General features: G+C 40.4%; 1 protein-coding gene and 1 long non-coding RNA gene across 7 annotated transcripts in view; one reads left to right on the plus strand and one right to left on the minus strand.

Moving 5' to 3' along the window:
• cacnb4a (calcium channel, voltage-dependent, beta 4a subunit) overlaps positions 1–17,746 on the minus strand; it is an 81,049-nt gene that overhangs the window by 17,162 nt on the left and 46,141 nt on the right. For all 6 annotated transcript variants that reach the window (XM_051958941.1, XM_051958939.1, XM_051958938.1 and 3 more), the window contains 3 exons: positions 5,986–6,105; positions 3,282–3,404; positions 318–445 (listed from right to left, as the gene is read on the minus strand). In XM_051958941.1, the coding sequence (XP_051814901.1) occupies positions 318–445; positions 3,282–3,404; positions 5,986–6,105 (371 nt within the window). The remainder of the gene's footprint in view (positions 1–317; positions 446–3,281; positions 3,405–5,985; positions 6,106–17,746) is intronic.
• Positions 13,103–15,852, plus strand: LOC127537135 (uncharacterized). The gene is made up of 6 exons (XR_007946630.1): positions 13,103–13,161; positions 14,258–14,302; positions 14,409–14,473; positions 14,564–14,672; positions 15,026–15,088; positions 15,184–15,852. It is a non-coding gene; the product is annotated as an uncharacterized LOC127537135 (long non-coding RNA).

A 17,746-nucleotide genomic window follows, 5' to 3' on the forward strand; every position in this document is an offset into this window, starting at 1 on the left:
AGCATCATCAGTCGCCTTTGGCGGCTGAAAACCCAACGCCCCATCTGATGGAAAATTCTGCGGTGGCCGTGGTCCAGGCACACCTCCGAGAGGCTGGACCACACAACACAACTTGGCTTTCATCCACCTTACTTCCTGCTTATCTGCTGGCTCAAGCATCAGCCTCTACTCATCCCTAAAGTGGCTCTCTCCTCAGCACAGACCCAAACCCTCTGAGTCTCCCTTTATCCCTTTTGATCCACCTGTCTTCTCGGCAATATCGACTGCTGCTTATTCTTCCTTCACTCGCTAATCCCCGTTCTCATCCCTGTTCTCACCCATGGAAGCGACCTCTCTTCTGCTCCTGCTGAAGTCGGATGTTTTCCAGCTTCAGAGGACTTGGGATGAAGCCAATGTCACAGCCCTCCTTCACCAGGCGGCCGATCCACCAGTCGTTGTTGTATTTCTGTAAAAAGAAAAAGAAAAAGGGCGGGGGGGAATTAAAAATCAGCATGGAAACAACAGAATTTCAAATTATCCATTAAGATCCATCGATTGGACTTTATTTATATTTATTTAATTTCATATAAATGAAATTAACAAAAAGTGCTCTACAGCTAAAAGGAATAAAAATGCAACTATTCAATACAAGCAATGCTACAAACATCATGTTATATTAATTTATGAAGCACTCAAAAACACAGGAATTGAGGAACTGAAGAAACACTATCCTAAATAACACATGCAATAAAATAAAATGGAATGTATTGTCATTTACAGTGGGTACGGAAAGTATTCAGACCCCTTGAAATTTTTCACTCTCTGTGTCATCTTGACAGAAAAAAACAGAAATGTAGAAATTTTTGCAAATTTATTGAAAAACAAAAACTGAAATATCACATGGTCATAAGTATTCAGACCAAGGGGTCTGAATACTTTCTGTACCCACTGTAAATAACAAATATACCGGTAGAAAAACCTATTCAGAAATATTTTATTGATTGGAGGGGATATTGCTTATGTTGCAGTTTTTCCCATTCAAAGTCTTAGAAATATAAACAGTAAAAAGTACACGAATTAAAGTAGGAAAGTATGTCCTAAAAATATGAAAAGAAGTAGAAACAGTATAAGTATAAATGTAAAATGTGCATTTTCTAACATAGCAAGGTAAAGGACAAAATAAAAACAAAAATTCATAGAAACAGAGTAAGAAAATAACCAACAATGCAATACAATTAATAAAATACACAAATAACTGAATAAATTTTTAAAAATCTATTAAAAAAAATCCTAGACAGAGTAATAAGTAGACTTCATCACATCAATCAAAAGAATTGCTATTGAAAAGATCAACATGATCTGCTGCACTGAATGCTTAATGGATTTAATTGTCCTCATTCTCCATATTCAAGAAATCCATAAAGACACATCTTTTCAATATTGCCAATAACTTATAACTCCCCTTTTCTATATGTTCCTTTCCACTATATATTTTTCGTGCTCTTTTCAACTCTGCATCTTTAAGTGTCTTGAAAAGTGGTAAATAAGTATTATGTATTATTACTATTAATATTCATACTCAGTAATTCCCTGTTAAGATTAGCATAACATAATTTTCTTTTAGCACTGCAATTTCTAATATCTTGATGCAAAAATACACCCACAACAGCGTCAAGTATGCTGAAACGTTATAAATTTGGACACATGATCTAACAAGAAAAGCACACAGAGAGCGCAGTACTGCCACCAAGGCTGCTCAGTTGGTGTTTGATTTCCGACGGACAAGTCCCGATAAGTTCGCAGTGGCGGATTTGCAGTGTGATCGCAATCATGCGATCGTCAGCAGGCAGCTGACGTAGTGTTCACTTGTAGTCATAGTGACAGTTACACTGTGCCGCAATCTTGCAATGATACAGAAATCTTTATCAAATCCGTGGACCCAGACAATGAGCCGCATCACTGCCAAAATCTAATCACTTGGTCCTTGTTTCATTGTTTCACTGACCTTCCCTGAAAATTTCATCTAAATCTGTTGTTCCGTTTTTGAGTAATGTTGCGCACAGACAAACAGACAAAAGTACATACCTCTGCGACATTCCTTGGCAGAGTTATAACACCACAATCTAGATGTTTAAAGCTGAACAGTGCAGAGTTCAAATTAGACTTGGCACTGCTAAAATGTATTTTGTTTCCTGATAAAAAACAGTTGGATTCCAAGCCAAAGTTTATAAAGAGACACAAAGATCACCGTGACCCAATGCAGAGAGCCATTTCTGAATGATCATGTTCTCTGTGGGGACAAATTGGTGAATGGTACTCCATACCAGCTGTTCAAAAAGGACAAAGTGGGATGAACGAGGCCCAGAACAGCTACTACACGGGTTCGGTGGTTTGTTTAACTGATGTCTGCAAGGACAGGAGTGAACTTTGATTCAGTTTTTAAGCCAGTACGAATCAAACATGTTTAAAGTGCCGAAAATGAATTTGTGTTTCTACAACCACCAGGTGAAGATTGTAGGATCACATTTTCTGGTGGTAAGCAGTGGTTTACAAGTTAACTGACCAGTAAGTTACCTGATAGCTGAGTATTACATTTGAGAGACAGTAGGAGAATAATAGCAATAAAATTGTGCGTTTATATTTTTTTTAAAAAGACCTTCTGCAGGATCAATCATCTACATAGTCCCACAGGTGTAACTTTGTTGAATAGTGACTGAATTGTACCTCTTTAATGAGGAGAAAGTCCTTTTATTTAACCATTGCTTTTTCTTAAACTGGTTAATTGATAGATCTGGATGAGATATCAACAAGTGGCAACAATTATTTTAATATTTGATTAGTTGTCAACCATTATTTTTATCAGCAACTTTTCTAATATTTGATTTAAGCAATATGTTAAGAAAATAAATTCTAAATTTTGTTATTCCAGCTTCATAAATGCAAATATTTTCTGGTTTCTTTCTTCCACTCTGACAATAAACTGAATATCTTTGGGTTAGAAACAAAACAAGGCATTTGAGGACTTGTGAAATGTGTGTATCTACAACTGAGTGATAAATAGGCAAACACCAGGTAAAGAATAAATGATCAAATTTTCTCATCATACAGTTCATCATGTTTGTGAGTTTGCTTGCAACATGTTCCTCTAACTCTTATGAGTAGTGAGTCACTTGATGAAAAAGCAGTAGAATAACTAGAATAAAATTATGTGCTTATATAAAAAAAAGACCTTCTGCATTCTCAGTTCAATCATCTATACAGTCCCACAGTTTTAGCTGTACCGAATAGCGATGCCATTCTACCTCTTTGATGTGGAGAAAGTCCTTGGCATCAAAAGAGACGGCAGTGCCAGCCACAGGAACATCCTCATCCAACGCACCGCAGTAGCTGACATTGGTCCTCACAGCGAATGCCACCGCTTTAGTCTGTAAAACAGAAGGAATGGAGAGTAACCATAGTGACAGATGACATGGAGATCTGTAAAATTTTAAATCAACAGTGGAAGGAGGACAAAGACTGCAAGTTTCCTCTCAGTGGAGTAGATTATTGCAGCATCAGTGTGCTCATCAGGCTCCAGCATCACACTTGAATCCAGCCTGGCCTGCAGTAAGCGGTGGGCGCTGCTGAAAAGAAGCTATTTCAGACCTGACGACGGCGGAAACAAGACAGCAGCAGTTGTGATAACAGCACATAGCAGGGAAAGCAGCAGATCTCACTGCAAGGTGATAAAGCTAATATACAGAGATGGCTTCTGCAAATGCTCCGTTTCATATGTTCGTCTTCTTTTTCATATTATCTTTTTCTACTAGGGACTACAGGTCTAATAATAGACTGTAAACCGTGTAATAGACTGAACTGAGTAACTAAATAATGATTTTCTGCCCCTTTATTATACAGGCCTCTTTGATATTTAACCATTGTATTTCTTAAGCTGATTCTTTGATAGACCTGGATAAGATATAAATAAGCAACACAGCTGATTAGTGGTCAACTATTACATTAATCAATAACTTTTCTGTTAACCTATCAATCGGTTTACACAATTTGTTGAGAAAAAAGTCTAAATTCTCTTATTTGAGTCGCTTAGATGTGAATATTTTCTGGTTTCTTTCCTCCACTTTGACAGGAAAGTTAATATCTTTTGGTTGCGGAGAAAACAATACATTTGACAACGTTATCTTGGACTTTGGGAAACACCGGCTGACTTTTTTGTTCACCATTTTCTTATATTTTATAGACGAAATAACTAATCGATTGATTTGGGAAAAAATCAACAATGAAATAATTATTCTACAGCATATGAAACTGTGTCTTAAAGGCTGTATTTATTTCATGTAGCTGTCTTAGTTTCAATGACCAGGTATTGTGCTTTCTGACTCACTGTCACACATAGCATTAATAATGTTATTTGTTAGACAGGACATGCAATTAAAATACAATCAGAGATGCTGCTACAAGAATTAACCCAATAAAAAAACAACTAAGAAAAGATTTTCCCATTTTAAAGTTATTTACATTTACATATTTTATATCTTACAGCAGCATTGCATTGTGGTCTACTGAGGTTAATGTCAGTGAGGAAGCTGGAACCTCTGCAGAAATAAAACCTAAACCAGAGGCTTAGCAGTGGTGGTTTAAAGAGATAATTCTACTATGAACTGCTGAGCTCATTGTAATTTCAACATCATATTTTTTCCAGTCATTTAGTGCTTAACGCAGGCTTACGAAAAGTAAGAAATTCGTCCTCAAACAAGAGAAAATGTGATAGGAACAGGATCAGAATAAATTGAGACATCTACAATTTGACAGCTTTTAGACATTCATTTTTGCAGACCACTGGTGCACTAAAATGAAACTGAATCATGAGTGGTTTTTTTTGTGAGCTCAGATTTTACGTGTTTTAATCATTGACTGTAGAGAATGATGGAGGAATCCTCCATGAAGTCACCTTTCTTGGTTTCCTTGGTTTCCTGCAGAGCAGTTTTCAAGCTCAGTGTTTCTATCTTTGGCAGTGCCTAAATCTGTCTCACTCCCACTTTGCCAAAAATTTGCAAAAAAAAAAAAAAGGAGCAAAATTCAAAGTGGTCACTTTCTTAATTATGCAGAACTTTATCTAAAATGATCTCCATCATTTACAGTACATGAATTTGTTTGCATCCTTCTTGCCTGTTTAATTTTAACCTGCTGCTATTTTTAGATATCCACTACATCATTTTAGCTGTCACTGTTTTTATATATCTGAATGTTTTCCTTATTTTTTTATTTTGAAGGGCGCACACTGGTGAGGAATGGTTTTTGTTTTACTATGTATAAAGATACCAAGAAAAATGACAATAAAGAAATCTTAAATCTTAACTTCAAGCCTCAATACAATTTAAATACCTAAATAAAATGCTAACACCACACAGTCATTAGGGAAAATAGCTATATAGACCAAAATGGTTTCTTGTGCCAGGGTACAACATTTATTAACCACGCCTGACGTACACGTCAGCGGGGTTACTGCATTCGCTTCGGTATCTGGCTGGCTGGCTGGCTGGGTAAGTATGTATGTATGTGGGTGTGTGTGTATGTCCGGTCAGATATCTCTGCAAGTGCTGAAGTCAGGATGATCAAACTTGGCACTGACGATCGGTCTAAGGTCCCCTGCTCACTTGTGGAGTTACAGGTCAGCAGATCAAGTAGGAAGGAATATACGTAGGATGATCAAAATTGAAAGCCACATGTGTGACGGTAGGAGCTGCACAGTGGTAGCCAGTAGATGGCGTGGTTCTGCCATCTACTGAGGGCTTGTCTAGTTTCTTCTGTAAAGTTGGACACTTTAATATGGGGTTCAATGGGGATTGACTCGTTTTTGTGGTCAGCATCTTGTGGCCAATTGGGGAACTGTAGTTTATGGCACGTATGCTCATTTTGCAGCTCTGGAGGTTGCAGGCTGGTTTTAATGTGACTTAAAGTACAGTATGTCATTCTTTATTCTGTAAAAAAATTCCCAGTTGAACCAACCTTTGCCCTTTCAAGCTGAACGGTGGCCTGCTGCTCCCTCTCCTGCCGGCCACCCTCCTTCTCCTCCTCCAGGGAAACATCCGAGTCAGATGGTCGGCTTGTGTAGGAATCAGCTGAGCCCTGGAGGACAAGAGGACACAGAAGATGAAAACAACCTGTTGCCAGAAAGTATACAAGTTGGCTATCATCAGCCAACTGCAAAACGACAATTTTATGTATTACAGATTAAACCTGACATCCAGGAGACACTATAATAAACTGTTTGTGTTGCATCACTTCCTTTGTCCTGCATAAACCACAGTTAAAATGCAAAACAGTGCAAATAGATGCAGAACCAAAGAAGAGCTTCCTGTTTCTTAAAATTACAGACTTTACAAATGAATGAGTGGGAGGTGACAGAAACCCAGGTGTGTTGCTCTGTTACATGACCAGTTGTATTAGTTTACATACGAGATCAAAGGCTGACAGATTAAAGATGATGAACTGGCTTGGAGGGAACCTTCCGACAGACAGTGTTTTTATTTATAGAGATAAAAATCAGAAACAGCAAAGTAGGTTGGAGTAAATATGAGCATGAAAGTGTTATATGAAATCACAAAGACAGACTCTAATACTGAACCCTGAGTGATGGAAATGAATTGCTGTACTGACCTCTATAGGCTGACAGGCTGTTGCACTGAGGAAAACACCCTCAATTCTAACTTTTAATTGACTTGCTGTCATGTAAATACCTGCATCTTGTTCCTTGGACTGTTTAAATTGTCTTGCTAAGTCTTGTTTTAAAGGCACAATCTAAAATATTGGGAAATCACAAGCTGTTCTTACTGAGTTAATGGAGAAAACTGAAGGAACTCTCATGTCTTTCTACTAATTGTCTGACTGAAGATTCATACTGTTCAGAGATAAAAGATTTAGTTATGGGGAAAAATTTGTTAAATTTATAGCTGTTTGTGGGCAGTTTTTTTCCAATTTCACGCTATGCGGTTTCCTCCTGTCTAAATTAGCTTGCTTTATCTTTGTATTTAACAAACATGAGAATGGGGTCAAATTTCTCATCTAATAAAAGTGTATATTTATAAGTTTCATCGAACTAGTTCAAGTTGATTTTGTCTTCTGCCATTTTTTCTGTTTTCTTTTTTCCCCTGTAACTTTAAATGTCCTATGTCATGTATTTGATGTACAGACATTACAAAAAATAGAAATCACATAGGTGGAAGCTTAATATCAACTATTGGTTGTGATCATACTGCATTTGCACACAAAATCCTTGTCCTCACAAACAAAGCCCCTAACGACCAAGCTCTATCTCATCCTAAAGATCTCATAATACCATCTTATCCCAACAGAACACTCCGCTTTCAGACAGCAGACCTATTTGTGGTTCCTACAGTTTGCAAAAGCACAATGGGACGAAGATCCTTCAGCTGTCAGGCTCCTCTGTTGAAGAACCAGCTCCCAGTTTGGGTTCAGGAGCTTCTCTCTACTTGTAAGATGAGGATTGAAAGTTTCCTTTTTAATAAAACTTATAGCTAAAGTCTCAAATGACCCTTAGCTGTCCTGCATCTCATCTCTCCTTTATTGCCCTCTCTTTCACCTGCTATACATTCTATTCTTTGCATCTATAGGTGTCCACACAGGAGTATAATAAAGACTTGACACTGGCCATATGATTCCACTGCATGTCATTAACTTTGAGCCTTTTCGCTCCTGTAGCTCCTGTTGGTTGTGTTTGATTCTTTCTGCAGGTATTTCTAGCTGTGGAGCTACATTTCTGATCTGAGGTTATTCATCTCACCAACTTCTACAAAGCTTAGCGTTCCCTTGCATGTTGTTTGTTTCTGATATCCCTTTACTTTTATCCCAACCAGTCCAGGTAGATAGCCGCCCTCTGCGGACCTGGTTCTGCTACTGGAAGTTTTTTCTTCTTCTGTTGCCAAAGTGCTGTTCAAAGACAATTATTTAAATTTGTTGGATTTATCTCCATCATAAAATATTGTTTTGTTTTGCCCTGAGATGACTTGTTGTGACTTATACAAGTGTTGATGTAAAAGTTCTGATACCGTTTCTGGTGTGTATGCACGAAGCACATCGTGCTCGTCAATATGGAACATGTGCAAGCAGTAGCTATCATGAGTCAGGCTAACATCATGATATCTGTGCCACACATGTTCTTATGACCACTAGCACATGCAAATTTGTGATTGGGATTTCTCCATGGATTTCAAAGTGGAGAAAAAAATCATCACATTCTATATAATTCTACAGCCAGGATGATTCAAAATTCATGTCGAGGATCTTCACTGGTGACAAGATGACGGTTTGGAGTTACCACCAAGGAAAGAAACAACAGTTTTCACAGTGGAAGAACTTGCAGTTTCAAAACCAGACAAGTTGTGTCAGGTCAGGAGGGCACCAGGAGCATGCTTGTGGTTTTATTCAACTTTCATGTGGCTGTGCACTGTCAAGGCAGGTTTCTAGTATAATGTCCTGAGGTGTCCGAGGGAGAATATTTGGTGCTACTGACCCGAACTGTGGCATGAAAGTGCTCCATTACAGTGCAGCAATGAAATTCAAGTTGAAATGTCACCATTTTGACACAGTTTAAGAGATTCAGAGCTAATCACAAAGGTAGCTCTCCATGTTTACGTCTCCCAACCCTTGCTATTTCTAATAATATGGTCTTCCACGTAAAACAGCCGAGTGAAATAATCACCTTGGTTTAATACAAATACAGGTGGGTGACAACTTAAAGGAAAAACCATCATAAATAATTAATTTAAGTGACAACTTAATTACATTTTGTGCCACTACTTGTTAGCAGCAGCATTTGTCCTCCAAGTGTCTTAAGAGGAATAAACACCATTGTTCCAAAGATATTCCCTCATTTAGTGATTTAATGATGTAGGTGGAGAGTACTTGTTAAAATCTCCTGCTGGGGTTCAGATCTGGTTACTGTGGAGCCAACAGCTCATGATTAAGGTAATCCATCTGCACACATCATTTGTATTCATATGTTACATCAGCCTTTTCGCAAAGGGGACAAATGGAGCTAAATCACAGCAGGAAAATGCCCTGCACCTCTATGCAAACATTTCCTTACCTCATATTTATCACTCATCTATAAATTTTGGGATTTATGAGGACACTTTCTGACTCGTCCTTAGATTTACTCTGGACTTCATGTACCTGCATATGTCTATGTGTGTGTTCTTCTGGGACTCTGTTGATGGTGTGACACCACCACTCACCCAAGTCTGCCTCTGGCTGGAGATCAGTCTCATACCATCACTATTAGCAGAGTCATCGCACTCCTAACTCACCCGCTCCCTCAGTTCTTGTCCTTATTTGTCAGCAGCTGCTGGGTTGGAGGAGCAGTAAAAACGCCCACCCACTTATTCACGACAGGGAGATTGGAAACTGGGATGACAGCGAGGCCATGATCGACTAGCTAAGCAAAATGTGCAAACGGAAACAGAAGGAACGGTGGATGAGTGGCAAGGGAGCGAAGTTCTTACAACATCAATGTGCTCATCAAGCTCTAGCTTTATATGCAGCGAGACACCATACTGCCATAACAGAAGGGCATCACTGAGGAGACCATTTCAGACCTCCCTATGAAGGCATCAGCAGCGGTGATCAAGCTGCATACAAAGCGTGCAGGAGAAACAGAGCTGGAGCCAAGGCCACCATGCTTTAAAGACATGCAAAGATTCCTTCATAATGGCCTTAACTGTACTCCAATCTTTGTACACTGACAGTCATTAAAAACTTTGAGCCCATATTTTTCAACATAATTTTTATTTTGAAGCCCGAAACGGGATTTTGTTCATATGAATCATTTGTTTAGCATATTGGCATACAGAAACAAAAATCTAGTTTCAAGAATGATTTCAAAATAAAGAATTTCACAAAAGAAAACGGCACCTGCCAAACACAGTCACAACAGTCAATACCGAGTATGGCCTCCATTTGCTTCGATGCAGGCAGCAATCCGTCGGTGCATGCTTTGGACCAGGCTTCTGATTGTGGGTTGGGAACAGCCCATACGCCTGGCTACATCACTGTAGCTCAAACCGGCCTCCACCATACCCAGTGCCCGGAGACGCTGTTCATGTGATACATGCGGCATGATGCTGTTCACTGGACTAACAATGGTGGCCTTTTTTGGGCCTTTATATAGGCCTTCAAAACCCATTCTCAAATTGTGCAGATGCTCACTGAGTATTGCTTGGTGTGTATTTGGTTCACTTTTGCAAAGTGACCAACCCATGTGCAATGAATCATGACAAAATGACAACTCATCATTATCTCAACTACCAGGGCACTAGATCATCAGTAAATCCACAATGAATAATTACAACCCCCCTACAAGTAGAATTCTGCGTACATTTCTACCTCAAAGTTTCTATTGATTGTCAGTATACATACATTTATCATTTACCATATATCTTTTTATTATCCAATATCTTATTTTTCTTATATCCCTTTCTACTATTTACAGGGATGGAATGCTGACTTCAATTTGTTGATTTAATTAGGTTTTCTCATCTCTTTTAGGGTGTTGTAACTGTATTTTGTCCTGGATGTGAATGCTGATAGCACTTCTGATAGTGATGTCCTTCAACTTCTGCTAAAGATACACTGTTGCCAGAATCAAAAACATTCCCCACATTAACACAAAAAAACTACCCTGTAGCCATTCATATTGAGTACCTGAACCAACCTAAAATGTTAAAAACACTCAACCGCATATAGTTGAAGAACAGAACCTAAAAGCTCATCTCATTTCATTAATTTTATCGTCCTCGACATAGCCTCCATGCTCAATGCAAAGTAAAGTTTGGCTAGACCTAAAAAAAGCCCAAAAAAGTAAAGGTTGACTAGAGGAGCTATGAGCTATGATGCACAGGTGAATCTTTAGTTTATCCTCGATAAAGCCTTTGCTGCATCCTCGACATAAAAGAGGTGTGACACACCTGGAATATAAAAAACTACATTGGGAACAGGATGAACAGTCATGGAAAAAATTATTAGACCACCTTTGTTTTCTTCAATTTCTTGTTCATTTTGATGCCTGGTACAACTACAGGTACATTTATTTGGACAAATATAACGATACCAACAATAATAGCTCATAAGAGTTTAATTTAGGAGCTGATATCTAGCCATATTCCATGGTTTTCTTCTTGCATCAATAGCTATGGCATTATACTGCCAAAAACAATGCTTTTAGGCACTCCATGTTTTCTTTTCTGTCTGTTTTAGTCACATGATACACACAGGAGTTAGTACTTGATTGCAAAACCATTGTTTTTGGTGGCTGCAGCGATGTGTCTAGCCATGCTCTCCCCCAGCTTCTGACATTGTTCTGCTGTCACAGCGGCCCATTCCTGTTACAGAAATTCAAACAAATTTGCTTTGTTATTGGGCTTGTGGTTCTCCATTTTGCAATTAATGATTTTCAATTGGATTTAGATCTGGTGATTGAGCAGGACAAGGTATGGTTTGAATGTTCTGGTTCTCCATCTAGGCTTTAACTGACCTTGCCGTGTGGCAAGGGGCATTGTCTTGTTGGAAAATCCAGTCATTGAAGGCAGGAAAGTTTTCCAGCTATAGAAAAAGACTGTTTTCAAGAGCAGCCCTGTACACGACCTGGTTCATTCGCATGGTCATCATCATAGGCAAATTTTACCACTCAGCAGCCATCTTGATAACACACACAAGTAGTTCCATCCATCCATCCATTTTCTTCCGCTTATCCGGGGCCGCGTCGCAGAGGTAGCAGGCAAAGCAGGTCATTCCAGACGTCCCTCCCCCCAGCAACGCTTTTCAGCTCTTCCTGGGGGATCCCGAGGCGTTCCCAGGCCAGACGAGATATAGAATCCCTCCAGCGAGTTCTGAGTCTACCCTGAGGTCTCCTCCCAGACAGACGTGCTCGGAAAACCTCCAAAGGAAGTCTCCCTGGAGGCATCCGAATCAGATGGCCAAACCACCTCAACTGGCTCCTTTCGATGCGAAGGCGCAGTGGCTCTACTCCGAGCTCCCTCCGGATGTCTGAGCTCCTCACCCTATCTCTAAGGCTGAGCCCAGCCACCCTACGGAGGAAGCTCATTTCGGCCGCTTGTATCCGCGATCTTGTTCTTTCGATCACTCCCCAAAGCTCATGACCATAGGTGAGGGTTGGAACGTAGATGGACTGGTAAATCGAGAGCTTCACTTTACGGCTCAGCTCCCTCTTTACCACGACGGTTCGGTACAATGCCTGCATTACAGCTGACGCTGTACCAATTGGCCTGTCCATCTCTCGCTCCATTTTCCCATCACTCGTGAACAAGATCTCAAGATACTTGAACTCCTTCGCTTGGGGAAGCAACTCCCCCCCAATCCAGAGGGAGCAATCCACCGGTTTTCCGGGAGAGAACCATGGCCTCGGACTTGGAGGTGCTGATCCGCATCCCTGCCGCTTCACGCTCGGCTGCAAACCGCTCCAGTGCGTGCTGAAGGTCACGGTCTGAGGACGCCAACAAAACCACATGATCTGCAAAAAGCAGAGATGCGATCCTGAGACCCCCAAAGCGGACACCCTCCCCACCACGATTGCGCCTTGAGATCCTGTCCATGAAGACCACAAACAGTACTGGAGACAAGGGGCAGCCCTGGCGGAGTCCAACACCCACTGGAAACAGCTCTCACTTTGGTCGCACAGGGACCGAACGGCTCGCAGCAACGAGCCCGGTACCCCATACTCCCGTAGAACCCCCCACAGCGCCCCTTGGGGGACACGGTCATAGGCCTTCTCCAGATCCACAAAACACATGTAGACTGGCAGGTCAAACTCCTATGAGCCCCTCAGCAGCTCCGCAAGGGTAAAGAGCTGGCCCGCTGTTCCACGACCGGGACGGAATCCGCATTGCTCCTCCTGAATCCGAGGTTCGACTATTTCTTATTTCGCCAGGCCTGGCTCCAGGAGAGGCATCTGGCTGCAGACCTCCACTGTGAGGTCGCTTCCGGTGCAGACCTCCACTGTCAGGACGCCTCCACTGTCAGGACGGGAAGTAACCATAAGCGTCCGGTAGGTGGCTGTAACGCACCTGAAGTTGGTTTACTAACCGCTAAATAAATCAAAAGAAGAAGCCATTTCACGCGAGTGATCGTCTGTATCGTTTGGCGTTTACGGTGAGTTGTTGATTTTTATTATCCACAGAAAGTGTAACTTACGGTGGCTGACAGGGGAAAATGACGTGCATATACACAAACGAGCTGCAAATACACAACCCGGTCTCACGGGGATTCGTGAAACTGTCACGTAAGTTTTAGTTTCGGTTTCGTGCGCACCAACACGATTTCGTCATGTTTTTCGTGCCGCTCACCACGAAATGTTTTTCGCTGTGGTAATCACATCTGAAAGTGGTTTATACCGGCGGATTCATGACGATCTAAGCTGTCCATCGGCGTATACTGCTTGTGTGATCGGGTTTGCGGCCGCCGGCCGCCGGACATTCTTGAAATTCCTATGCAAATTGGTAAGTGTACCACCGGCTTATGGTTAGGTTATGGTTAGGTTATGGTTAGGGTTATGGTTAGGGTTATGTTTAGGGACGATGTCATGCAAAATATAGCGTTGGATTCGCCACGGTTTTACATTAAAAATATAATATACACATTCTTTTGAAATACGTTCTGAGTGGCACGAAAAGTCCGCCGTTTAAAATACATTGGTGCGCATTTCGTGGTGAGCGGCACGAAAAACATGACGAAATCGTGTTGGTGCACACGAAACCGAAACTAAAACTTACGTGACAGTTTCACGAATCCCCGTGAGATCGGGCTGAAATACATGAATGCGTTGCATAAACTGAAACGCACTGCAAAAAGAAAACGCTGCAAACACAGAAACGCGCTGCAAAAGAAAAATGCACCATATACAGACGTGCTGCATAAATGAAAAGAAATGCAAAAAGAAAATGCTGCATATCCAGTCACACAGTGGAAGTAGTAGTGACAGTAGTGAGCTTTTCACCTGAGAGGCAGACAATGGTGACAAGTAACGTTAGTTGAGGGAAAAGCTGTATGAAAAGGTTTGTATTTTCTCATCTCCATGGATAAACATAAATAACAGAGAGAACACATGGAGATGGTAGTAAAACACCACTTCAGAACCCATATAATCACAGTGACTGAAAAGCTAAGGACTTAAAAACTCCTAAACATTTAGTGAAATTTTGTGTGCAGAAATCAGCATTAAATTAAATTTACTATGTTTTATTCCTAGAATGCCCTTTACACCATATTGGATGCTCCCTATGACTTTACCATTGTAAGTTGATTCATTCAATCAAAGTAAGCTCAAAATTACATCAACAAAACACTTATTCTGACATATAATTCAAGTTTTTGTTTTTTTGTTGGTCTTCATTTTTCAGATGGACATGCCATTTTTGCAGCAGTGGTGGTGTATCGTCCTGATGGAAAACTTTGACCTTGGAAGGTGATACTAAAAAGACTTTTATATTTGATAGACTTTAAGTTGTTGCACAGCACTGTCATTCAATTTTTTATTGTTTAATCTTTTTTTAAGCCATGGAAAGCTGTTCGCTCACTGGACAGATACATCAAAAGCCCTCCTGCGAGGTGAGGTGTCACCAGTGTTTAGGCTGAAGAAAAGAAGGGTGGATGACATTACTACGGTAAGATTTTAATTTTGTTTTAGTCCCATTTGAGTTTTTCTTTTGTTTCAGGTTGGAAACCAGCATTTCTATTTCCCTATTTTTTCAACAGTCTTTTTTCCAAATTGTACTCCAATTGTGGACTGTCTTTAAAGAATATGCCATTCATGAGTTAAGGTCACACCTGCTGTCTCTAAAAATAAACAGTGTCTAGATAATGCATGATTGGATTGAAAATTAACATTTGTTGAGCTGACTAATATGTCAAGGTGGACTACTTGAACAGGTCCTGATGGGATCTTTTCTTTTTCTTCTTTTTGGAGGTTAGGCTTGAATATTACAACTGATCTTTTTACTTATCTATATATTTTCAGGAAGAAAAGCAGCAAGCTGAGGTTTCAGTCAGACCTGCTGATGTGAGCACACCAGTGGAAGGGGTAGGCTATTCTCACAGTATCTATTGGTCAGATACTGTTGGTGCAGCAGTTATGGTACAGAAAGACATTTTTTAAAATTTCTGTCTTTTCTATAGGACTCGGTTGAAGTGCGTATTCTGCATGATTGCAGACATGCAGCCGAGTGGGTTGAGGCCAATAAGACACTCTTCTCTGCCAGAGTGGACCTGCCTGATGTTCTATACATGGGGGAGGAGGAACAGGCTGAGGCTGCTCTGCAGTATAAAAGACATGGATGAGCAGGAAAGGGAAGAAATCCTGGAGGTCTTCAAATTCACATTCTACAACATTGAGGACATGTTGAAATTTTGTGACATAGTAGTGGACGAAAACAATTATCTGGCATATTGTGAATGTCACAAAGATGAATAATTGAAGGATAACAGAACATTTGATCATGTTGTGACTTTGTGTGTTCATGTTTTGTTTTCTCATTGAGCACTTAATAATTCACTTGAACTACACTGTAGATCTCAAGAGTTTGGGTAGTAGTTGGTGGTATTTAGGTGCTCCAGCAGCACAAGAACATAATTAGCATAGACAAAAGTTCCTCGGCTTTATAGGCTACAAATAGACACTTGAGCCCCAAGTCACCCACGTTTATGTTTTCCGCAATGACCTAAGCTGTAATATTACACAAAACGGTGTATATTGCTCTATGTACATGGCAATCATTAATGAGAAGTGTTTTGAAAAAGTCAAATGCTAATGCTTCACTTGTCCAAATAAAAAGAACCAGAAAAGCACTCAGACAGCGCAGTACTCCTTCAAGGCTGTTCATTCCCCTACATGGCATTGTCAGAAATGTAGCGTTTTTTATATAAATGCAGCATTTGTTTATTAACTAATAATTTATTTCATTAAATATGCAGCGGGCGGCATGAATTGATGCAGGCAACTGACTAAGCGTTTGCTTGTTATCATAGTTACAGCGACGCCGTGCCAGCCGCTATCTCTATGGGAAATGTTTAACAAATCCGTGGATCCAGACTATAAGCCGCATTACTGGCAAAATCTAATGAGGTGGTCCTTGTGTCATTTCTGACCTTCCCCGAACATTTCATCCATATCTGTTATTGCCTTTTTGAGTAGTGTTGCCAACAGCCGGATTCACAGAAGGACAAGCGTACGCCGATCGTCACATAACTCCACCGCGTTCCTCGGCGGAGTAATTATAAATTCTCAATATACTCTTGATACGGTTATTGGCAGAATGTAAATGTGTGCTTCACAGGCATAAAAAGTCACGGTGGGGCTCATCCATCCATTAATTTTCTTCCGCTTATCCGGAGTCGGGTCGGCTTTAGACCTCCACTGTGAGAGCAACCTCACAGTGGAGGTCCGCAGCCAGGGTAGCTCCTCACCCTATCTCCAAGGCTGAGCCCAGCCTGCCTGCGGAGGAAACTCATTTCGGCCGCTTGTATTCGCTGTATGGTGGGGCTCATGCGTAACATAAAAGGAAAACACAGAACAAAAACGACAAAAAAGAAGTTTAATATATAAATAAAAACGATATATAATATAGACAAGGGATTAATAGATTTTATGTTCTATTATTAACTAATTAATGCATTAGCACGAAAATCAATTCCACCGGAAGTCCCTACACGATTTTATTTCGATTTTATTTTGTAATGCATCCCGTGCATTTCCCGTCCTGACAGTGGAGGCCATAGACATATGGGGATGGCTAGTAACTACGTCATCGTGTCCAAAAACGTCACTTCCGTGTCCTACCAAACCAACGATATAATGGTGCTGTGTTGTGTCCTGTGTTGCAACAATAGAAATGATGTAAATACAACGATATCTTTCAACCACTTTCCTCTGGACGAAAAGGAGAAGAGAAGATGGCTGACACTGATAAGGTAAGTCGGATTTCTAATCTTAGAAAATACATTTAGCGCCGGGAGCTAACGTGCGCTAGCTAGTATTAGCCGCTTGAATCATGTTATCTTTTTGTGTTATGAGGAGTGTTTGGGCCACATTACAAAAGAAACTAAAAGTGGTCGAGATTAAAGTCTCTGATAATAAGTTTATACTTTTAATTTATAAGAATAAAGTCTGCCGAGGGAGACTTTTGTCCCAGTTTTGGGGACTTGGACTTGCTTGACCAATCTGCCCAAAATACTCGACTTGACTAGGATATGGGTCTATGTGACTTGGATTTAATTGAGTCCAATACTTGGACTGACTTGCTAAAAATGTTTGACTAAGATTGTTTTAACTGTTATGGATTCATGATTAGTGTAAAGAGATGCGTAGTTATTTACATATGCAAATTAGCCATGTGCTCCCGGCAGAAGTTAGCGCTAGAGTGTGCTGCTGGGAATCTTTAGAGTATACTTTTCAAATCTAACATAACAACTCTAACAAAGCCAAGTAAACGACATTTAACCTCACACAGATGATAAAGCTAGCTTTATTTCTGACATCCTGTGTTTGTTAGCTTACACTACTTAGCTACTCACCTCAACACTGTACGTTTTCCTTTTCATTGACGCCTGCACTTTCCCTTTAAAACCACCTGCCAGCACACTAACTCTTACAACTCTGTTTGAGTTGTAAGAGTTAAGACCTCGCTTTACCGACTTCGGAAAATCCGCAAAATAAGATGTCACAGTGAAAAAGGTGACCGGT

The sequence above is a fragment of the Acanthochromis polyacanthus genome, chromosome 14 (genome assembly GCF_021347895.1).
Source record: "Acanthochromis polyacanthus isolate Apoly-LR-REF ecotype Palm Island chromosome 14, KAUST_Apoly_ChrSc, whole genome shotgun sequence".
Classification (NCBI taxonomy): domain Eukaryota; kingdom Metazoa; phylum Chordata; class Actinopteri; family Pomacentridae; genus Acanthochromis; species Acanthochromis polyacanthus.